At 46.6% G+C, this 24,418-nt stretch overlaps 2 protein-coding genes across 2 annotated transcripts; one reads left to right on the top strand and one right to left on the bottom strand.

Moving 5' to 3' along the window:
* The first annotated feature begins 950 nt into the window (after positions 1–950).
* Positions 951–15,977, top strand: sp4 (sp4 transcription factor). Its single transcript, XM_079749575.1, has 7 exons — positions 951–1,501; positions 1,809–1,879; positions 2,600–2,938; positions 3,041–4,205; positions 4,596–4,788; positions 8,739–8,938; positions 12,982–15,977. Exons 1-7 carry the CDS (start codon positions 1,495–1,497, stop codon positions 13,269–13,271), a joined length of 2,265 nt encoding a protein of 754 aa, XP_079605701.1. The 5' UTR covers positions 951–1,494; the 3' UTR covers positions 13,272–15,977.
* Positions 15,978–17,492: 1,515 nt separating this feature from the next.
* On the bottom strand, positions 17,493–21,953 carry cdca7b (cell division cycle associated 7b). Its single transcript, XM_079749903.1, has 10 exons — positions 21,901–21,953; positions 21,163–21,303; positions 20,978–21,069; positions 20,533–20,848; positions 20,078–20,140; positions 19,721–19,912; positions 19,356–19,511; positions 18,946–19,095; positions 17,898–18,034; positions 17,493–17,707 (listed from the first exon to the last, which is right to left on the bottom strand). The coding sequence occupies exons 1-10, from the start codon at positions 21,916–21,918 to the stop codon at positions 17,686–17,688; spliced, it is 1,287 nt and encodes a 428-aa protein (XP_079606029.1). The 5' UTR covers positions 21,919–21,953; the 3' UTR covers positions 17,493–17,685.
* Positions 21,954–24,418: the final 2,465 nt, after the last annotated feature.

Raw genomic sequence — 24,418 nt, 5'->3', positions numbered from 1 at the left:
GCATGCATCTGTTTTTGGGTGTGTATATGTATGTGTTTGCTCGTGTGTGTGTGTCCACTTTTATATATGTATGTATGCAATGCAGTTATTGTGAAAAAATGTGCAGGCTTCTGCCACATTGCTCTGGTGAGCTGAAGGAGAGAACCAAACATTCTTCTAGTAGCAGGCCATTCTCAACTGCCTCCAGCGCTACAAAACACACACAACCACCCTCTGCTGCCCCTCCTTAACAGCGGCCAAGGGCTGCTGGTGACAACAAACAACCTGGTGTTAATACCAAGGTTGATGAGAGAAAGTTTAGATTCCTCCTCCGTGAACAAGATGATTGATAGCTGTCAGTCAGGTGACAGTGTTTATGATCCCTTCTTCGATTTAGCATTAGTTGAGTCATTAGTTGAGTCTTGCTGTTCCGCTTATCAAGCCTGCGGAACAGCAGGCTTGAATTACATGTTGTGGCTCTACACTGTTCAACAAATGTTAATACTACAGTACAACATTTCCTTTAGCAGGTTAAATGTTATAAGCTTAATAGACAAGAGTCTCCATATAGGCATAGATATTTTTGGACAGGGATCATTATTCCTATTCTATGTTTCAGCAAGAATGTCCTTAATGCATTTATTGAGGACTACTTTCTTATTCAACAAATGTAACCCTCATAGTAAAAACAGAAAAGGTAAATTATCCCACGCCTCCTGCCCTTATTTGCCCAACCCCCACAACACAAAAGTCCCCGCCCATCGCCTTTTACCTCTCAAACCAACATGACAAAAAAACGAACAGTGCCGCGCAGGGCATCATGGGAGCAGTAGTCCTCCACACCGGCTCACGGTGGAGAAGGCGAGGCTTCTCTAAATACAACTCCCATCTCGACCCTCGCACGCGGAATCCTGTCATCCAATCTGAATAAGTGGGAGGAGCGCGTCCGCCCACAAAAGCCACAGCTTTCTCTCTGTATCTTTGCTAAATCAATTGTCCAAGAAATAAAGAATTCACACCAAATACAGATCCGGGTAGCGGTTATTTTTGCATGAAGAACGGCGACAAGGTGCACTCCGGGCGGCGAGAGGAAACCCTCGCGACGAGGAGAGGAGCCGAGAGGGTGTTGGCCTGGTGCTTAAATGGCAGTGGGTGGGCCTCTGCCATCACACAACGCCAACTTCGCTCTGGACATAATTCTCGCAAAGCCTAATTTGTTAGTTTCTGGACCATTCATGCGTTCTCCGAGAAGAGGAATATTCGCTGGGCTGTGAAGGGGGTAGGGGAGTGAGGACGGGACTTTTCTCCGTTATTCGCCGTTACACCGTCTTCCTTGGTACCGCCCTTCCTGGCGGGTGGGTGGTTTCGTCAAACGGGAAGATACGCCACAACCCAGCGCCAACCATTCGCGGAAAAAATAGAGGCCGTCCTCCGTTTCTGCCGCCTGCCTCCGTCACTATCCCCGTCCGGCCTTCTGTCTTGAAGTACACCTCTCCCTCGGTATATTAATGCGTTATGAGCGGTAGGTACCCTCCCCCTCCCCGTCTCCACCCATCTTTTGCCGCCCGACAGAAAGGCTTCTGTCCCTTTTGATGCTTCTGTCCCTTTTGATGTTGATGATGAGACGACTGGTTAATTATATCCACGCTTGATCCTCATTTGTGGTGTGATTTTTGCAATGTCTTGTGGCAGAAACATGCGGATCACTTACAGTGGCGTGGCCATGTTGTACACTTTGGACTCTAGGCAAATACACTTATTCAGACATAAATACATGATACTTTTATCTGAACATGATCCTGCAACGAAACTTTTGTTTCATTTTGCAGACTTGAAGAAGGAAACATCGGGAACAGAAGGAGTGAAAGCATCTAAAAAGGGCAAAAGTTCTGGATCCCAGGTACGGAGCAGAGTTCAGTTGTCTGCTGGGCCACGGATGTACTGTGGTGTGTGCGCCAGCACTGGGGGCGTTTCTCTGCTGTGCTCACTTCCTGCTTTTTTGGGCTGCCTTGTTGAGAACAACCAGCCCCTCCAGCCCTGTGACTAGTCTGCAATAGTTCTCCTACTAGCCTAGTACCACTGCGTTTAAACAGGCTGTTGAGGAACGGCCTCAAAATCATTTCCTCAAGCCTTTTTTTAACATTTTTTTTGCTTGATTGGCTTTTGATGGTGTTAAATTGGCATTTTCTAAGTACATCTTATGTTGTTTAATAAGTACATTAGTCATAGTGGTCTTGTTGATTCCAATGCCATTATGGTCCTAAAAGTCAGTGTCTACTGTGAGTGTAAGAGGTATGGGGCATTTTATAGCGGCCTAGTTCCTTTGAAAAGAAAGAATGAGGAAGAGAGAGAAAATGAGAAGGAGGTATTTTCTTCTTGTATGCACTGAGGACAGAGAAATGTGGTTCTCACACGCCCACCCATTCCTGCTTCCTGTTACACCGCCCACCCCCAGTGGCAGCTCTCTCTCTCTCTCTCTCTCTCTCTCTCTCTCGCTCTCTCTCTCTCTCTCTCTCTCTCTCTCACACTCTCTCTCTCCGCACCCTCTCTCTCTTATTTTATTTTCTCCCCCACTCTCTCACGCTGCCCCCCCCCCCCCCCCCCCCCCCCCCCCACCCAGGAGTCCTCACAGCCCTCTCCGCTGGCTCTGCTCGCGGCCACCTGCAGTAAGATCGGAGGCCAGGGAGGAGTGGAGGGCGCCCAGCAGCAGGTCCATCCGGTCCAGCAACAGATCCCCCTGCAGTCGGCCCAGCTCCAGGGGGGACAGTTCGTGTTGGACACGTCCGGGGCCCAGGCCCTGCTGCCCCAGCAGCTGGAGCTGGTGCCCGCCCAGTTCACAGGCAACGGCTGGCAGATCATCACCACTGCGCCCGCCATGGCCAAGGAGAACGCCCACCAGCCGGTGGCGGTTACGCTGGCCACCACCATGCCGTGCGAGAGCTCTCCCGGCGGGCGCAAGGTGAGGTGGCCGGCAGCCGAGAGCATTTGCATTCCATTTCGTCTCCATCTCGCTACTCTTGGAAAGCGTGGAATCTGACTTGTCTTCATTCTCCTCTGGTAGATGAAGGCGATAGGCGGGACTAACAGCGTGGCAGCCAATCAGCAGCAACAATTCCAAATCATCCAAGTCCAGAACATGCCCAGCGCGGGGGGCGGCGTCCAGTACCAGGTCATCCCCCAACTGCAGACCGCCGACGGCCAGCAGATCCACATCAGCCCCGCGCAGACGGCCTCCATCACCGGGCTCCCGGAGCAGATGCAGCTCATCCAGGCGCAGAGCCAGGGCCAGACCATCTTGCAGCCGGCCAACCAGCAGGCCATCCTCACCAGCTCAGCCAACCAGGGGGTCCCGCTGCAGATACGGCCCGCCCAGTCCTTCCCCATCCAGCTGCAGGCCCTGTCGGGTTCCCAGGCTCCGATGATGACAGTACCCATCAACCTCGGGGGCATGACCCTGGCGTTGCCTGTTATTAACAATGTGGGAGCGGGCGGGGCCGTGCAGCTCATTCAATCCGCAGACGGCACTTTTTCGTTCGCCAACGGCAACCAGCTAGTCACCACGACAACCGTATCCGGGACGGGAACAACCGGTACCATAACAACGGTTGCCGGCAGCGACGGGATGTCGGACGGGGGCCAGGTGGTGTGCGCCGGGTTGGACGGCGGAGGGGCAGATGCACAGGGTCAGAACAGCGACACGGACTCTCCGAGCCTGGCCAACGGGCTGCAGAACCAACCCGACATGAGCGGCACCATCCAGCAGGTGGTCCTGGGCCAGATGGGCCACCAGGTGCTGCAACAGATCCAGCTGCAGCCCCAGGGCCAGGCCTCCGGCCAGCAGCCCCAGCACATCCAGACCCTGCAGCTGGCCCCCGGGCAGACCCTCCAGCCCATCCAGGCCTTCCAGAACCCGGCCCAGGTGCTCATCCGGGCCCCCACCATGGCGTCCAATGGACAGATAACGTGGCAGACCCTGCAGCTCCCTGGGGGGATGTCCCTGCAGGGGGCGCTGGGGGCCACGTTGCAGCAGCAGCTGACACTTGCCCCCGTAGGGGGCGGTGCTGGCCTGGGGGGCGGGGGGCTGGTGTCCTTGGGCGGGGCTCCTCTCACGCTGAGCGCGGCCCAGATCAACCCGGGGTCCGGGGTGCAGACGGTCAGCATCGCCGGGCTGGGCGGCGCGGGGGTCCAGATGCAGGGTGTGCCCCTCACCATCACCAGCCTGCAGGGTAAAGAGCCATGTCACGCCTTAGCCAGCTACATGCTAACCAGCTGTTTTATACTACGCACAGGGGGATTAGCTACACACGATACATGTGGCTGCAGCATTTCAGCTGCCCGGTACAACAACAGATAATAGGTAGCTATTGCCCTGTTGGTTTAACTCTTCGTAAACAGAAAACAGAAAGACAGCGTAACACTTCCTATTTGGCTCTCTTCCTGTTTGATCTGTGGAGTTTTCAGTAACACCAATCTTATCAATCATTTACTCGTAGCTTGTAGCTCTACTCGTATCAGTACTTTCTCAACCTCATGGGGATGCTGTTCCCTTAAAGACAGCTACACACTCCTTCTGAATCTCATCTAAACAGTGTTCCCTTTGGATCTGTAACCCTCAGGTCAACCCCAGGGTCAAGAGGGGGTCAAAGTTCAGTCGCCGCCGGTGACGGTCACCTTGGGCAACGTGGCATCTGGCTCCTCCATGAGTCCGGACCAGCTGGTCCAGAACTCGTCGGACCAGGAGGGCCCGCCGAGCAAGAGGCTGCGACGCGTCGCCTGCTCCTGTCCAAACTGCCGCGACGGCGAGGGGAGGTAACTCTACCAGAACACACACACATACACACACACACACACATACACACACAGGTCTCAGAGAAGGTGTGCTATTTGGGGCGGGTGAGGGCGGGTGGTGATCATGTGTTTCGCACCGGGTTCGTTATTATTCTGGGCATCTGGATGACCAGGGCCTTCTGGCTGGTGGAGCTGATGTATTTCTGCCTCCTGCCCCATGTTCTGTTTCTGCTGCTCCAGTGGTCCACTTTCACTCAGACACAGGTTTAGTAAAGTGAGCTGTGACGGTACACCAGGTTCACTAGTGCTCTCTGTGATTTTAATCTGTTCATAAAGCCAAAGCAGAGTGGAGAATAGTTTCATTGTTTCGCTGAGGCAAGATTCAAAATACATACAGAAGTTACTTGAAACTCTTTTTTTATTGCACCCAAACTTTTGTATCGATTACCGGTTTTTAATAATTGCATATATACGATCATAAACTGATCATAATCTCATAAACTGAAAAATGTTGATGTGTTAAAGTAGGTGGACACACTATGCACACACTACTGATTTGAATACTAATCACACACATGCGAACACACCTGAATGCCGCTAACCAATGTTCCCTCTAAGGTGACATGTCTGACAACCAAGCCGGATGTACGGTGCTTGTGTGCCTGCTGAGTGTGATCGCAGTGCGCGAGCGAGCGAGAGAGAGAAAGGGAGAGAGATGAGCTTGGATCTAAATCCGTCCTGGTGGCCACTGAATTTGGTGGAAGAGAGGGAGGGTTGGAGAGGGAGAGAGAGGCCCATCACCAGCCTGAATCAGCAGTGATGGGTCGAGCTGCAGAGGCTCGATCACTCCCAGAATTTTGTGAGATATGCCAGTTTAACTCATGTCTTCAGTCGCAACAAAACCCACTGCCCGCTTAATTATTCCCAGGTGAATATACCGAATGATGACGGCTACAAGCTCACGTTTTGCCTGGTCTTTATAATCGGCGATCAACGCATACTATGTTTGCAGAGCTGCGGCAACCTCCAGCAAGTCATTTTGCGTGTCTGTCTAGGCTCAGAATGCTGCGACCGCCTGCATAGCTTTACCCAATCAGAATTAAGTGCTGAATATAAAAAAATAACAAAAAGAGCCTTTCTGTAAATATTTCTAACATAATGATTCTTTATTGAAACAAAATTGATCTCACAAATTTTTGTGTGACATTATAATATGGGCTATTTTTCGTTCCTTGAATTTCAAACTGCCGAATTTTGCCCTTCTGATAGGGTGGGCCAGCTGTCAATCATAGTGGCACTAGCCCAGGTTGGCGCTAATTTCGCTACGTGCCTGCCATGGCGAAAAGAAAGGCAGAGCAGGTGCCCCAGAAAAAGGTCTGCCTAACGTTAAAAAAATTGTGGCTGGATGAAGTAGTCCAAACTGACACAAAAGATTGTCCAGGTAGGATACAGCTTTCAGACATATTTACATATGAAGAAAGGAGTGGCGTGATCTGCAAATTCTGCTTGGAGGCAAAAGCAAAAGGAGAGTTCGCTCGTGGGAAAACGTCCGAGGGGAATCTTCATTACCTAAAGCGTCATCTGACACAGAAAGTCCATGTAGACACATTGAAAACATTAAGAGAAGACATGAACGTAAACTTTATCGATCAACTTCTCACTGAAACGAATGGATCCCGAGATGGACGAATTCAGAGAGCACAATCTAACCCTGAACAAATAAAAATATTGATCGACAATGTAATGCTAGCAATTAACACCAACATGTCCATGTTATCAGTTCAGGGTATACACGAAATACGTCAACCTACCTCAGAGTGAGAGAAGCAAAAATTATGCTTTTGAATTTGTGGACTGTATCAACTCAGTTGAGCAGACTGAGATGATAAGCAGCATAGGAAGTGCTTGTGTCCACACACTAATTGTGGATGAAAGTATCGCTATCTCAGTGCATAAGATGCTTGTGCTTTACATTAAGTTTCGGGAGCAAACTGATTTCAGTGACAAGACAGTTTTTTCTGAAATCATTCAGCTTTCAGGATGCACTGCAGAAAACATCCTTGATGCCATTACCAAGTTCTACGTAGACCATGCGCTGGATATGAACAAAATGGTAATGTTTACTTCAGATGGTGCTTCTGTCATGTTAGGCAGACATAAAGGAGGGGCTGCTTTACTGAAGCATCAGGTACCGCACCTGACTGAGCAACACTGCGTGGCCCATAGGGGGATTGATGACGCATGGAAAGATGTCCCGATAATGAAAGAGGTAGAAACGCTACTCGGGACAGTATACTCCATGTTTTGCAGATCATCATGAAACAGGTTTTGGAAGTGGATTCACTGTCTTTAGGCCTTTGAATTAAGTGCGTTGGCTGTCACGCTACCAAGCTGTGCACGCTTTTTTGCAAAATTTCAGCACGTTGACCTAATGCTGCTCCAAAGAAACTGACTCTCTCATTGCATAATACTGTCATAGAAAACTGACTGACACCAAGTACAAATTTGCATTCACTGTTCTAGCAGAATTGCTTGAGGAACTCGCTCAGCTGTGTACCTGCTTAAAGCGCAGTAACATTACGGTTATGGATGGGCACTGCATTGCCAGAGCGAAAATTCAGAAACTATGTGCGCAATATTTAGGAGAGCGAGTTCACTGGGGCAAACCAGCGCTCACAGTTTTGGACAGTGAGAGTGCAGTAAACACAAGAGACGTTATTCTGTTTGTCCATGAAGTTTGTGAGAACTTGGATGCCTGCATCCCTGAAAATAAGCTCAAAGAGTGGGCTGCCTTTGAGCCGGACACGTTGGATCATGCAGTTGGGGAATTTGATCATGGGCTGAATGACGTGATCAATCTGGTGAAGAAGTTCGAAACCGCTTCTGGAGGAAGCAGACAATACGGTCCCGGGGCGCATTTGTCAACAATACAACAAATACAAGTTCATGGTTAATGAAAGAAGGAAAATCGGACTGCTCAAGTCATTTTCTGAGATCCTAATCTGGTCGCTGAAAAGTGAGCATTTTCCAGATCTGGTACAACTTCTTGACATTTGTTGCACATTCCAAGCATCTAGCGCCGACTGGCATCCATTAGCTTCAGTCTAATGAATGCCATTAAGACAAAATTGCGCAACCGCCTTGAAGTTTTCCATTTGGACCAACTGATGAGAATTAAAAAAAAAGGCGAAAAGAGGGTCCTATAGACCTTGACAAGGTCTACAACCACTGAAAAGGGGACAAAGACAGGGGAGAGAAGATTTGAGGTAGAAATTTCCAATATTTTCAATTAGACCTATTAGGCCTAATATGTATCAAAGTGATCTTGATTACTGCAACAACATTTTGACATATGTTTAGTTATTGAATCATGTAGGTTAATTCTGTTTTAATACATATATGCAGTTGTTTCATGTAATGATTGTGTAGGCTTATAATTATTGTTAAGCACTGCATTAGCGATTTTCTTTCTATGAAGTTCCACTTAAATGTTGTACCTGCTGAGAAATGAATAAACACCTAATAAACACATACTTTTATTTTGTATATCATTATCAGTCATAACCAGTGAACCATTCATAATAACCTCTCTAAACCTTATTGATGTTCAACCAAAGATCCTTTAAGTTCAACTAAACTGACTGGTAAAACACCATCATTAAAATGTTCCCAAAGGTGAACCACAATAAAGGATATTGAATAAATATCAACCTTGTAGACATATTGATGCATTTGCTGTCATCCCTTTGAATCCCCTATGGTAAACGCAGGTTTGTGGTAATTTTCGGCAGGTCCCGTGGTTGCAAATTGCTCACAGTGCTGAAATGTGTGCTCAGAAAAAATATAAATTGCTCAGTGCTGAAAAAGATTAGAGGTTAGAGGTTAACATTGCCGCTAACCACAATGCGTGTGTGTGTGTGTGTGTGTGTGTGTGTGTGTGTGTGTGTGGGGGGGGGGGGGGGGGTTTGCAGGAACAGCGGGGACCCCTCCAAAAAGAAGCAGCACGTGTGCCACATGGAGGGCTGTGGGAAGGTGTACGGCAAGACGTCCCACCTGCGGGCCCACCTGCGCTGGCACACCGGCGAGCGGCCCTTTGTCTGCAACTGGATCTTCTGCGGGAAGCGCTTCACCCGAAGCGACGAGCTGCAGCGGCACCGCAGGACACACACGGGTGAGCAGGGCGGAGTCAGGGCTGGGCGTGGGGGGCGGGGGCGCTGGGCCGTGGCTACGTGGAGGGGGGCTCGGGATGGGCCGTGGCTGGGTTCGGGGGGGTGTGGAAGAAGCCCTGTCCCCCAACTCTGCCGGTTTGCAAAACGCTGCGGAGCTGTGGACGGCACACTCTCTCTAAATTTTTATTCATAACCATATTGACATATTCTTAGGAAAGCCTTTCTGGGGGAAATGTGTCGCCCCTCGATATGCCTCTGCCGCTTGCCATCTAGGCAGCTTGTAGTAGCTTGTATTAGCAAGCTTGTAGTAGCTTGTATTAGCCAGCTTGTAGTAGATTTTAGTAGAACGCTTGTAGTCACTTGCAGTCACTCGTAGTAGCTTGTAGTAGCTTGCAGTAACTTGTAGTAGAAACCTTGTAGTCGCTTTCAGGAGGTTGCTTGGACTCCCTGGCCAAAGGGTACTGGGTTTGGATGACCCCTAATGGCCAACGCTTGAATAACAGATTTAATAACATGACAAACCCTGCCTGCTTCTTCATGAATGAGGTTTCTGAATACACGTGGTTTCCAAAGTATGAGCGTAGGCCTACTTCCAATTATTCCAAAGATGGTTGGAACATTGTGAAAAAACACATTTCAGGGCAGGACTAGTGTCTGTGGGGGACGGAACACCATGAAGAGAAAAAGCATCGCTTCTGTTTCTAGTCATACTAATATTTGTCATACTAACAAGTCTGAGTCCAATCAGACTTGGCCAGGTGAGGCTGCTTCAACCAGCCATCACCCACACACACTCCCACAGTTTGTTCAGCCCATATTTGACGTATATCACCTGTACATATATATTTGGGATATTCTGACAAAATGTAACCAAGCCTTCTAGCCGCAGTCCCCCAATATGCATAGACGTTAAAAACCAATTAATAACCGAATACGGAATAGAGATTTGAATATGTACCGAATGACAGAATATCCAAAATTCTAATATTGGGGCTCACCCCTGCTGAATAGTAGTCCTAGTCGTCACAGCATTGAAGGCAGTAGAGTGCCAGTAAAGGATGTGGGCTAAGGGAAGGAATGAACCCCTGCAGTTTATAGTTCTCAGTAGATCAATTACTTCAATTAATTGGTCCTGATTAAATTATCATTCTGTACAACGTACAACGGTGTAGAATTGTCCATTAATAAGAGAGAGCTACTTAAGGTAGGAAAACAGCGCATAGAAAATAAAGACCATATCCATTGGATGGCACAAGAGATGCTGGAACCACTGGAATACGATTAGGCAAATGGAGCGAGACCAGAGTAGATCTTGTGAGCCTCTGTTTTGACTAGGGTTGGGTATCGTTTGGGTTTTATCCGATACCGGTGCCTACTCTGTACTTTTAAACGGTTCCGGTGCTAAAACCGGTACTTAAGAAAAACGAAAATGCACACACTTGCATACGTGCACGACTTGTTATGAGTTTCACATTAAGCAAATTCGAGACCTCCACTGGCTCCCTGTAATAGCTCGCATCAGATTCAAGATGATGGTACTGGCATACAAGGCAGTCGATGGAACTGCCCCTGCCTACCTCCAAGCATTAGTAAAGCCACACACCCCAGCTCGATCCCTCCGCTCAACTACCTCAGCTGGACGTCTGGTACCGCCATCGCTAAGAGCAAGCAAAGGTTGATCAGCAAAGTCACAACTTTTCTCTGTTTTGGGACCTCAGTGGTGGAACGAGCTCCCTACCGAAGTCAGGACCGCAGAGTCGCTCACCAGCTTCCGCAAAAGACTCAAAACTCACCTGTTCAGAGTTCATCTCGACTCTGCATAGAAACCAATGCACAGCCACCATTGAATGTTGTACGTCCTGGCACTTGTACATTACACTTTTTCAAAGTACTTAATTGTGTAGTATCTACAGTAGCTGCTATCGCTGCTTTACACGGGGAATGGGTTAGCCTAGCGATTGTAATACTTGCACTTGGTTCTATGAACATCTTTACTGTACCGACAGCGATATATTGTTTCACTTCTTATGATAAATGTACTTATTGTAACAAATGCACTTATTGTAAGTCGCTTTGGATAAAAGCGTCTGCTAAATGCCCTAAATGTAAATGTAAATGTAAGCAGAAAGTCAGCGGACACTGAGTTGAATGGCAACGGTGTTTGCTAGCCTACTTGATATGCAAGATTTACGGTTGGCATTAAATTACTCAATTACCCGAAGAGGAAAGGCTGCTGTGAGTGCTGTGACTGATTATATATATATTTTTAAATAAAAATAATTACAAATAATAATAATTACTCGTTGAAAGCAGGCAGGCTGCTCGCGTTTACACTTGCGTGCATGGCGCAACATTAGGCTACTGCCACAGTCATATTAAGTATATAACGCAGGTGCGCAAGGCCACAGGAGACACCAACATTGTTTTCAACCGCTCGGTACCGCGGCGTATTAGTTCGCAAGGTTTGAAAATAAAATAAAGTGTTTTAAGCGAATAAGCGCTCTGTTTTTGATTTGTTTATTTGGTTTTGAACAGATAGTTTTGGATGCATGCATCGGCTTTGAGTTTGTTTAATTGTTTGTTACTTTGAAATGACATTCGCTCGCAACACACACACACACACACACACACACACACACACACACACACACACACACACACACACACACACACACACACACACACACACACACACACACACACACTACAACCTGCCGATCTTCTATCAAAACAACATGAAGTAAGTGATGCCGCAGCGCGTTGATAAGTCCGTCCCGAGTCTCGAGGCGCCCATAGGCTTTATGGTGTATATGTTTGAAAGCCATGACACACTCCAATTGGCCTGAAATCCCACGCCTCGCAGTCATGGACCTAAGGGTCCCGTCTGAAACAGTTTTGCGCGGCGCTGCGTTCCGAACGTTGTGTAATCAAATACACCGGTATGGCGGTATATAAAAAATCATATTCTACCGAAAATACACACCGTTGTTCGGTGTGAACCGGTATACCGCCCAGCACTAACGCAAGTTGATGCCGCAACACCTTGGGGGTGGGGCAGGGGGCGTTAAAAAAAGTCAGGCACCGTTATGAGGCACCGAAATGTGCGTTCTTATTCGATCTCATTACAACTGTTTACGTCGGAACCGGTTCCCTACTGGAACCGAGTTTCAGTGCTCAACCCTAGTGTTGACCCGAAACATGATCAGCATTGACCTCCCGTTCAGCTTCATAAATACACATGGTCCTTTCCTTGACAGCCAGGCAGGAGACAGTGGAGCACGGCCATCCAAGTCTCCTCATAATAACCGTTCCATTCAAACCTTCAATGTAAGTAATGGATTTGGATGGAATGGCTCGTAATAACCACATACACACCTTGGGGTAACATAGGGGCCCCCTAAAGTTCCCTCTCTCCGTCCCACTTCCTGGTTCATTCGTCGACCCTCCACCCGTCGCGCTCTGCTCCTTTTTTTTATCTCCAAGTGTGGGGAGGAGACCTCGGGGAGGACCCAGGCCTAGGTCGAGAGATTAAATCTCAACACTGGCCTGGGAACGCCTCAGGATCCCTCCACATCAGAGCTGGTCAATGTGGCCCGGGAAAGAGAACTCTGGAGTCCCCTGCTAGAGCTGCTACCCCCGCGACCCGACCCCGGATAAGCGGTTTTGAAGATGAGGATGAGGGTGAGCTTTTTATTGTCGAGTGAGAGGAAGGTATGGGAGAGAGAAGGAAAGACAAGCAGCAAAGGACCAGGGGCAGGAATGGAACCCGGGTCGCTGCGATAGGGTCTGGGCCTTAATGGTACGCGCTCCACACGGTGGTTCACCGGGTAGAGCTCGTACCATTAAGGACCAGTCCTTAATGATGCAAGCTCTACCTGGTGAACCACCGTGCAGAGCGCGAGGCAGACGGTACGCTCTCTCCACGGTGGTTCACCGGGTAGAGCTCTAACCATTAAAGACCAGTCCTTTATGGTACGAGCTCTACCTGGTGAACCACCTGGTGGGGCCCCCCCTTCTAACCCTGAACCCCTCCCCTCCTCCGCAGGCGAGAAGCGCTTCGAGTGCCCCGAGTGCTCCAAGCGCTTCATGCGCAGTGACCACCTGTCCAAGCACATCAAGACCCACCAGAACAAGAAGGCGGGCGCGTCGGTGGCCATCATCACCACCGAGGACATGGAGGAGGAGGACGAGGAGGCCGGCGGCGGCGAGGGCCCTGGCAGCCCGCCACGCATCGTCACTGTGGCAACGCTCACTCAGGACTCGGACCCGGCAACGCCCAGCGCATCCAATCACCTGGCAGAAGACGAGGAGGAGGAAGAGGAGGAATTTGAATAGACAATGAAGGCCCGCCCAGCCTGCCCAGAGGTCTGTGTTGTCGTTTGTGGTCCCGTGAGTCAGCCCAGAGGGGTTTTGCAAAAAAATTTGTATATTTTTGTTTTGTGGAATTTTTACGGAAAAATACTCAAAAAGAGGCAGAACGTGAATGATGACCGAAGTAAAAAAAAAAAAGAGACCCCCTAACAATAATAATAGCAACTAAACAAAATCTAGAGAGTATAATGGGATGAGATTTGAGTTTGAGATTTGTAAAGTAATGAATTGCATAAGAGTTGATTATATGGTGGAGCAATGGGTATTACCCAAAACTAGCACAACCCAAAATGGAGACCCCCCCCCGCCAGATTCTACATGACACCAATATGAAAAGACATATTTTTTGTTTGATTTTTACAATGAACAGAATCTATCTCTATGCACACTGTGGGGTCTCTGCTTGGTATCATTTGGACTTTAACGAGGGTCAATCAGTCTTGGGATGTCCTGTGTGCACTTCCCATATGCAAAAGGTCTGTAGAATATATACGTTATATATATATATATATATATATAATATATATATATATTTTTTTATATATATATTATATATATGTGTGTGTGTGTGGTAGAGATATTAATGGATTTTTGTTATTTTATTTAAAGCATTACATTTTATTTCCATTGGACATTTCAATTTACGATTGTATTCAGTTTTCATTTAGTTGATTATTCTCCTTAATAATGACTGTTTTAGTTGTTTAGTAGGATTTGTACTTACAATGTTCTTACCATGTTCTTTCTTACAAAGAAATGTACATACCTTTTGCACATGGGATGTCAGAAAAATGTCAGTGAGTGGATGGACGTGTGTGTGTTAAGTGTGTGTTTTCCAAGTCCCGTGCAGTCAGAGAGGATCAGACATAACATGGGAAAAGGTTTCAGTCGTTCCGAGTTTGATCCTCTGGTTCCGTTCAGGTATTGATGTTTCCATAGAGACCAGTCAACTGATAAACTGTTATTCAAGCAAAGAAATCAGAAGAGGGCATAGGTCTAAAAGAAAAAAAAGTCTAGCGATGAAAAAAGCACATATTAAAAGATATGATTTATAAAATAATAATGCATTCCTATAAAGGCCTGCTTGGCCGTTAAATGAAGATGTTTCTATACAGAAGAAGAGAAAAACAATCTAGCTTTCTACAACTTGGTTTGTGTAGTGAAAGCAATACTATTAACGACAATCCTAACGAAATTATGTTTACATTGCCTAGGGTGGGGGGTATGCTTTTTTTTTTTTTTTCTGAATACAGAACAAGTCCGCCCACCCAGGCTAACACGCAGTGTGCGACAGCATTGCTGTCATTTTGTGTGGGTGGGTTGGGGTAAGACTTCAAACACCTGAGCCTTTTATTTGGTGGGTTTTGAACAGAGGTAGAATGTCTATACGGCTGTACATTCGCAAAGAGTTTATGCAAGTGGGTTTTTACGTGAGTGATGATAGCTGCATAGCGTTTGGTAGATAACGAATAATGGTTTCCATTTCCGATTTCACCTCTGCGAAAAAAAAGGGTTATTTTAGTGTGTGTGTGTGTGTGTGTGTGTGTGCGCTCGCACGCACACGCTCCCTCTCTGCTTGCACCTTCGGCCACTTGTGTGACTAATGTACGACAATGCCTTAACACAAGCTGTATTACTGCGGAAAGTGGACTTTGAGGTTGTTTGCAAACATCTAGGGAGACCTTGGTTGTGTGTGTGCGTGTGGTTGTGTGCGTGTGTGTGCATGTGTGCAAGACAGCGAGCAATGATGAAATGGCACAATGGTCGTATGTTACATTCAGTAGTCTCCGAGGCTGTCAGATGCACATGTAGCCCCAGCTGAGCAACACTCAGGGTAAGGGAACACACCCACCCGGGGCTCCTACTTGGTGCTGTGGGGTTCTGCCTCTGAACAGCAGATGGGAGCAGAGGAAGGAAGAGAACCTGGGGAAAGAAAGGCCGATGGATGGAGAGACATGTCTGGGGGATGGGGGAGGGGCTTGTTCCTGTTTAGCGACGTGGATGTTATGATGCTTTTTTTCTGGTGATGTTGCTCCATGTTAGTTCCGTGCGTGACAAATTTTTGATTAAGATAATCGTATCTATTTAATTTTATTTCCCCCCCTTTCACCCCCTCCCAAAAAAATAATTTAAAAAACCCATCTGCTACTTTATGAACAGAGCCCAGAATATGTTTCTTATTATTGATCTTTGGTTGGTATCTTTGCCTTTTTGCTGGAGTTGTACTTGTGCTCGTTGGATCTAAGGTGTGTGTACAGCATGTTTCAGTTGGTTGTTCATTGTTTTTGCTTTTTGCGGTAGTGCTGCTTTTCTTTTTTTAAATAACGACTGACCATTTCTTCTTCTCTGTGCGCCATAATGTGTTTTTTGAGAAATAAATAAGAACGCAAAAAATATATTGTTTAAAAAAAGTAGATGTCTTTTTCGTAATATTTAGTGTTGAACTTTTGTTTCATTTTTTTTTTGTTTGTTTATATTTTATAGTGACATCTCATTTGTAAATCTTTTTCTAAAATGTTTATCTCCATGACATTTGATAATGTTTTTTTTGCCAGATTAGCCTTAAAGGCTTTGGTTTATTGATATTTTTAAAAATCAGTTTGTACAGATGTGTTTGTCAATGAAAAAGAACAGATACAAGTCGGAAAATAGAAAAAAACGTTGCCTGCATAACACTTGACAATAAAGTGACTAAAACTGCCCTTTCTGTGTTTCTGTAATATGAATCATGAATACATTTATTAATGTTGAGTTACCAAAATCGCTTAGATCGAATCATTGAAATTAAATATAAATAATTGACTAATCATATCTCAATAATCCCACAAACCCAAATCCAGCAGTGCCGTCCAGAGTCCTCTCTAATGTCTTTGTCCATATATGGACTCCCTCGCTTTCACCTCCTGTCTCCTGTCGTTCTCACGCCCATCGGCCCTCTAATAGCCTATAATCTCTGTGTTCTGATAATAGAGATGATGGTGCATCTGCAGCGCCCGGAACTGGAGGGCTGTGTGGGGGTCTTGTTATTGAAAGGTTCTTCTGGTCACCTGCCCCTCGTTCAGATGTGCAAACACAAGACAACGGTGATGCTGTTCATGGATTCAGGACAATTTACTCACTCCTGACTCACTCAATTTATTTTATTGAAAAATAGTAACTTGTAAATGTATGATATGACAGTATATTATAATTTAAACTATAGAGGCAGTTTCACATTGTTTAGGCTGTGAGCAGGTATGGGTATAAGGGTTTCCTAGAAGAGGTGCTGCCAGGCGCCTTGAGCAAAGGGGTTCCAACTCATCTGTGGAGATATAAGGTTAGACAAATCCTTAAATGAATGATTGTCAGAGATCACAAGTAGGAACTCATCAAGGATGTAGAAGAAGGTCATACCTTAACAGGACCCTGAGGAAACGGCACTGGACACTTGATTTAGGCTTGGAAAAACCCCATTGGAATCATTAAAGAGAATAAGCCTCTGCTAATAAATCCCTAAATCTATCATATGTTCATATCAGATTAAATCTAAGACTGACAAAAGTGTGTTCAAGTACTTCTCCCGGCTCCTGGGACACGGTTATGAGCGGACCTAGCTGCGTCCTACAGAGGCGGTCCCCCCATTCAGAGTATGGGGGGACCCTATTCAGAAATAAATCATTTCACCAGGGCACCCTATTCAGAAATAAATTGCTTTCAGCATCGATAAAGTTTTCTAATCTGAAGCTGACGCACTGATGTCAATGGTAAGAGCAACCCCTGTTGGTAAATAGTGGCATTACATCCAATTCTATTCATAGACAAAGCTAACCAACCATGTGTTAATGAATGGCCTGTTTTTGGGGAGGAAGAGCCTTGGGCCAGCTCATGACATTCTAGAAAAGAAACACATTTTGGTTCCTCTGTTAACCAAGCATGCCTATTAGCAGAATGTTTCAAGGGGTTATTAGTTACCATTTGCCTTTCATCAAGTTAACATAAAACTAAAAGACAGGACAAAGACTGTGATAAAATCGTTCCATTGATACAATAGTCCAATGCTTCATTTTTCTATGCAATGCTTTATTAAAACCTTAAAGTGTATACAGTATAAAACAGCTTGAACAGAGTAAAGCCAGTTGCATCATTTAAAAATCTACCATAGAAGGGACAAAAGTACAACTTAGTCAAGTTAAAAAAGAGTTACACAACAATCCCTGCTCTTCTTACAGTAATAACACATTTACAGTGTAGGCATGTAGAAAATTACATTCACAAACATGTTGAGACATAACGGCACTTACAACACTTAACTTAACAAAAAAAAAAAAAATCGTCAAGAACGGTCCGTCTGTCAGGGTTGGTTCCAGTATCCAGTGGCGGGGGGATCCTCCTCCTCCCTCTACTGCAGCTCCTTCTGAATGCTGTGGGACACATGAAAAGTCAACTCCAGGCCATGTTTCTGCTGCTCGCACTTGCGGGGAAACCTGGAGATCATGCGTGTCTGATCCCTCCCTCAGGATTCAGTCCTGTGGCTCGTCTCTTCTGGCTAAAGAAACTACCAAGGTTCTCCCTCAAAGACACACTTTCTTTATAATGGGTCAGGGTCCCTACCTCTCCAGGTACTGGTGGACATTGTCGTGGCCGTTGTAGCGGGCCAGTCCGACCAGGATGCCCGTAGCACAGCGACCCTCCCTCTTGCGACACAGGCTGCAGTTGCACACGCCGCGGCACAGCGGGCAGGCCCAGGTCTGAGAGAGAAGGGAACAGGTAGAGGTCTGCATCATGTCAGATACCGTGGATTTCAATAGGCCATCATAAGCCTGGGAACCGGACGTCTGAGCTCAGGCACAACTCCTGTTGAAGACAGATTTCCAGCAGACCTTTCCCAATCAGAACCATTTACCTTGAATGGGCGGGTTTGATACGATGGCCGTGCATAGAAGCGCCCTATTGGCGCCCTGATTGGGTCGATCCGTCCTTGCATGAAGAATAGGGGTGTTAATGATAAGTTTTTGATCAGACCCTCTGCCGCTGCGCTTCGGTGTCCTGTTCGCCGTGTCGGGGCTTATTTTCCTGATAATGACCAGCGTTCTATACATTATCCCTTACATATCCCGCTGCTTCGGGTTTGCCTTTGTAGGCGCATTGAGAGGAGGAGCGGGCGAATCCGCTGTCAGTGCGTGTACATGTATGATACGCGGGTTTATCCAATAAGTGGTAGTGTACCCGCGCACCATTGGCATTTATGCACACTTATCTCTGTGCGTGTGTGAACAAGAATGACAGGGAGAAAGAGTGCTGTGCGGAGCAGAATCAACGGAATGATATTTATTTTTAAAAATCACTTAAAAAAAAGAAAAAAGCAGAATCAATTTGGGGCGCTCAGTGTTGATTCTGTGGCACTGCGCCACACATTGGTCTATGTATGGGAAACACTGAGTTTATTCTAAAAACAACGAAACATTCGAATCACATCTGTGCAATCACACATTAAATAAAAAACAACTAAATAGTGTGTGTTTATTTTGCGCTTTTAAAATAATTCCTTTGGTTATTCGTGAGTTAAGGGAAAGGCCCTTGTCAGCCCTGAAGCCACTCGGCTCCAGTCCAAACACTCAGTAGTTTCCCAGTAGTCGATCATGAAGGGTGTTTTACTGACCGGGTCGAGCAGCACCTCGCGGATGTCCTCTCCGTAGCGGTTCTTCAGACATGGCCCACAGAAATGACCTTTGACCCCCACGCAGGACCCGCTACGACACACCGTCTTAGTATCCAGGGTCTTCTGTCGACACTGGTGACAGGAACTGCCCTGGAAACCACACAGACCGAGACAGACTCTGATCAGCCAGGCCTTCCACCACAAGGTGTCACACAGAAACACTCTGTCACCAGCTGATCCAATAAAATACAAGTCCATCCCACCTCCACCAGTCCACACATTGGTAAGCATACCGCTTGGGCAATAATGCACAAGAATTCTATGCGGGGACTTTGAAACCTTGAAATCCAAGCAGGAGACAACATTAAAACATTAAAATGACCAGGGTGGTTGTTGCAGCGGCGTCTCACGTGGTCCTTGTCCCAGATCTTGTCTTTGGCTCGGAAGGCAATGTTGTTCAGGTCCTCCTGGGTGATCTCGTCCACGGAGCGCACCATGTATCGCCCCCTCTTGTAGCCTCCGTTCACCGGCCTTTTCTTGGCGATCTTCACGCCATCCTCATCAACCTGAAGCAGACTCCCCTCAGGTCACATTTTAAACCATACATACACAGGCCATCTGGGGGGCTTGTATCCAAAGGGCCTTGCAGCGCCCTGAGCCCATACAGGCTCAGCAACAGCCAGCGCCATGACTGTATATTTCTCATGCCTATTCTCCTCTTCGCCCTGATCATTTAGCAGATACTTTTAAACAATCACACACACACACAGTTTACCTCCACCAGTCTCCTGATGTCTACGGTCCTGGGGCCGTGCCCACCTCCCCTGGGGGACTCAGGCTTCTCCTCCACCCCAAAGTGCTCTCGTGGGCGGGCCTTGCGGGCCGGGTTGCGTCTTTCCGAGCCGGCCTGCGACTCCAGCCTGCGCTTGCGGGGGCTGGCTGTCTGGCCCGCGGCGCTCTTCCTCCTCTGAGGGAGATGGAACAATGTCAACCAAACAACAGTCACCACTGGGGGGGCCCTATGAGTCACAGATCAATGCGAGGGGCATCTCCGTAGCGACGCCATCAACGGTTCCCATCCGTAACCCACCGTCGTGGAACGGTGGTTGCGGTGTTGCCTAGCAACGCTCACCTGCGGTGTGTCGAGTGATTTCAGCTCGGCGATGGTGCTCAGGTCGGCAAACAGCTGGGCGAGCTAAACGGGACAGTAGGGACAAAGAGAGGGCCACAGTCACCATCCGGTCTGGAGTCGCAGTTAGAGACACCCGAACGAAGGGTACCGCGTTGAAAGCCTTTGTGTAGACTGTAGTGTGGCAGTGTACAACAAACTGAAAAACATCTCATTCTACATCTCCCCAAACCATGTATCTAAAGCAGCATAGACGAGGGAGGGAGCAAATCAGCCTTGAATCAGAGTGTGTTATCTTAGCAACTGTGACACAACCCAGGGGGAATTTGGACAAATGCCCTTAGGGTTGAATCTTCTGCAATGATTTCCCTAGTCTTCGGTAAACTGAGGCATTCATACACATTACCAATCGATTTTGGGTACAACAGAGAACAAAGCAATTCCTTTGGGATACGCACCATGGCTTTGTTCTCCATGATGTTCTTGTCCCGTTTCTTTAAGCTCAGACACAGGGCCTCCTCTTTTCTGTCATCGTCGTCCTCCTCCTCCTCCTCCTCCAACTTCTCCTCCTTCACCTCTTTCTTCCGCTCTCTGGCCACACTGCGAGAGGAGGGGGGGGTTGCTGCCACCACCACCACCACCTCCTTCAGTTTATTCCTCACACTAGCTCTCCTGAGAGGAGGTGCTGCCACCGCCCCCAGCTCCTTCTTCTTGGCCTTCATCTTCTCCTCAGGGAGCTCCTGTTTGGGTGTGGGGGCTTTCTTTGAAGGGAACCTGGAGAAATGATGAGTGATGTTTTTGACATGTGGAACTATAGGTTGATGTCACACACACACACCAGAGTTTGTCTTGGTCCCACATGTGACACACACGGATATTAAACAGAGACAAAAAGACACATACTTCAAAGCCACACAGAGACTTCTCCTTGGTTGGGCGGCCTCGTCATCAGAGTAGAAGCTTGTGTCTATGTCGCTGCCTTCTGACTCAAAAATCTAGAAATGACCAACAAACACACACACTGTGATACTGCTAGTTAACCTGTTCCTATTGACAAAGTGGGAAGCGTGTTGATCCACTCCTCCTACCTTATGCTTTGAGGGTTTGGCGAGCCGTTCGCTCACCTCCACCTCTTCCTCATCATTGAACCCTTCAAAGTCCTCTTCGTCGTCTGACTGGCTAAACAGACGCGCCAGCTCCGCAGTGATGAACTTTGACTTGTAACACGTCTGAAGACACGAGAGACATAACATTGACCTGATAGCATTGCATTGCTATCATCAACCTACTACTACTAGTACTCATGGCACGGAAATGGCAGAGACACTGAGAGTATATTTTAATTGGACAATGTATAAATGTGGTTGAAGACTTGATTTGATTTGAAGACTTGATTGATTTCAGAATCAGAAACATTTTCTTGGATAACATGTTCTCAAAAGCGGGAGATAACAACACCAGCATCAGAGACACTATTTTCATTCCATTTCTGCAGCAAGTAATGAAATGTCCGAGCGAGTGCATCGGTAGTGCGAAACAAGAGAGCCTTTATGGACCTAGTTGTATCAAGATGGGGCGCAGGTAACAAAGACATCTCACTGGACCCAGCCAATTGCTCACCGTCAGAGTACAAATACTTCTAATTTGTCATGTGACACACATCGGCAATTCATTACGGACAGAAAAGTTGCATCAATTTAGCTTACGTTAGCCGAACCACTTTGAATATGTTAGTTATATTGGGAAATTTGACAATTCATGCCAATAGTTCACCACAACCATGAAGGGGAGATTTGAGACGTTTTCGATTCTACTTGAACACTTACCTCTGACGTTAAAGTCATTGTTGCATTGGCGTTGGTCTTAACGGATGTAATAAACTTCCCCGTGTTTGTTGAAAATGAATGGGCTACGAAGGGTTTAATGAACAGCCCAAGTCACAGTCCAACGGCTGGGAGGAGGGGTGTAGCACGCTATGTATTTTTGCTCTTGCATTCAGTCAGTTCAACTGGATTCATTTAACATGCATATTTACGTTCAGAAAATGTATTCATACGTTTCGATTAGTATTTCTAACGAGGATGCTGTGTGCCTTCACCTAATACAGACAATCCTACTGTTTATATTTTCTCGTCCCCCTACTTTCAGAATAGTAAAGTCTCAGTTTCCCGCGGAAACCAAAGTGGGCGTGGCTACGATCCCACCATGGCCCTATTCAGAAAGTCAAATCTCCTAACCTTTATGCCTCCTTTCCTTAACCTTTGAGGAAAACGTCATCGGGTCAAGGAGATATGAAAAGGTGCTTCCTTTCATACATAGGAAAAAACAGCACTGTTTAAAACGAATTCAACTCCACTTTTCCTTACCGACGTCATTGCGCGACAGCGAGTATTGCTGACCTCTAGCGTCTCTAGCCAGTGGCGGACTGGGACAATAATTCAGGCCGGGAATTTGATGCCATTCCAGGCCACCCTTCTCATGCAGACCACCATACCTCTAGTTGTGTATTCTAACACTATTTGATAGTTAAAAGAGATTTAGGAGTGACCGATGAGTTATCTATTTGAATATATGATTTTCATTGAAAACCCTGTTTTCAAATGTTATAGCAATGGATGAATACTCAAAAACTATTGAGGACAGCAGCCATAGGATACACAAATGTACAAGGCAAGACACACAAAACAATGGGCCTATATTTGTAAAAAGAGAGACAAATACTAGCTTGGATGTTCAATAATTAATTTTACTTTCAAGCATCAAACATATAAAACATTTATCAAAACTGGAATATATTAATTTCTTTAAATTTAACAAGCAACAATGCAAGAACAACAAAGAAGAACTTAGAATACAATATTCACTCATTAGTGTCAATAAAGTAGATCACTAAGAGTAACCAGTCAGCGATTATCCCTAGTAAACCAGTAGGCGGCGCAGTAGCTCACTGCTCTCTGCCATCTTGTCAATAATGTCATCTTTGTCAAGTGCCATTAGAATCTTCTTCTCTGTTGCCATCAGCATGAATGCTTCTAAGTTCTCTTGATTGAGAGAGGTTCTCAGGCGATTCTTCACAAGTTTCAGAGTAGAGAAGGTCCTCTCACAGGCCACCTGTGAGACTGATAGTGTGAGGATGAACTTGTAGCCCAAACCAATGATATGATATGCATCTGTGAGCAGATTGTACTGTGACAGGAGTAAATAGCAGCATACCAGGCAGTTTTTACAGGTTGAACAACTTGTGCTCACAAACTCCACACTTTCATCAAGATCCTCTCCAGAGTCATCACTGGTGGTGGCAGCCCTGGTGTTGTACTCCTCTTGTAGTGATTGTTTGAGTCTTTCCCAGTGTTGTGCACGGCTGGTCAGTTCAGCCTGAAATGCCTCAACAGTGGCACGGTCATCAAATTTCAACAAGCATTTGCTGAGCTCCTTCATGGCTGTGTTTGGAAGGCCCTTTTCTCTGATTTCAGGAAAGCGTTTAGGATCCATGCAGGAGACATCTGCACAGAGCACTGCATTTGCTGCATAATGATGTTGGATACTTTCCACAACAGTGTCCAGTATCACATTGTGGATTTTGATTTCATAATTTTTGTCAGCATTAGCAATGAGGTCATCTTCTGCCAATTCACCTGGCCTTCTCTTCTTTTTTTTTGTTCTCTTCTCTGGCAGAGCAGTTTGAGCTTCAGCATCACAGTTCTGCTGTTCTTCCAGAATGCCATTGGCCCACTCAACAAAGTTGTGTGCTGCCTTCTTCACACTCTGAAAGTCTCTTGCATACTTTCTCAGATTATCCTCTGTTCCAGTCACTAGGTGTTGTGCTGTCACAAAATCTATCCCACTTGTTTGCAAATATTTCGAGAGAGGGGATGTGTTCTCAAAGATCCTGAGATAAATCTCAGCTGTGAGAATCGTCTCATACCTTAGCAGAGCATCTTTGTACCCTTGGGCCTTGCTTCGGATACAAGGTTTTATTGTCATGTCCTTTTCAATTTTCTCCATAGTGATGATGACATCTGTGTAGAGTGCCTGGTTGGACTTTGCAAAGCCTCCGAAGACTTTCTTCAATGCTTCATCTTTAGCCCACCAGCGTGTTTCACCAATGACACCTAGCCGCCTGCGTCTCTTGTCCTCAGTGGTTTCCTCCCATAGGTGCATGCGCTTATAGGCGTCTCGAATTAACACTGCAATGTCGTTCAGGAGACAGAAAAGGGATTCGCTTGCAACAACAACCCGAGTGGTGTCACTCAGCACAAGATTTAGGATGTGTGAGTAACACCAAATGTGGACTTGGTTGGGAGATACTTCTGTAATCAATGCAGAGAAGCCTCTGTATTTTCC

The sequence above is a fragment of the Pollachius pollachius genome (assembly GCF_949987615.1).
Source record: "Pollachius pollachius genome assembly, chromosome: 13".
Lineage (NCBI taxonomy): Eukaryota > Metazoa > Chordata > Actinopteri > Gadiformes > Gadidae > Pollachius > Pollachius pollachius.
Note: the sequence above shows the minus strand (reverse complement) of the source record. Positions and strands in the feature narration are given on the sequence as shown.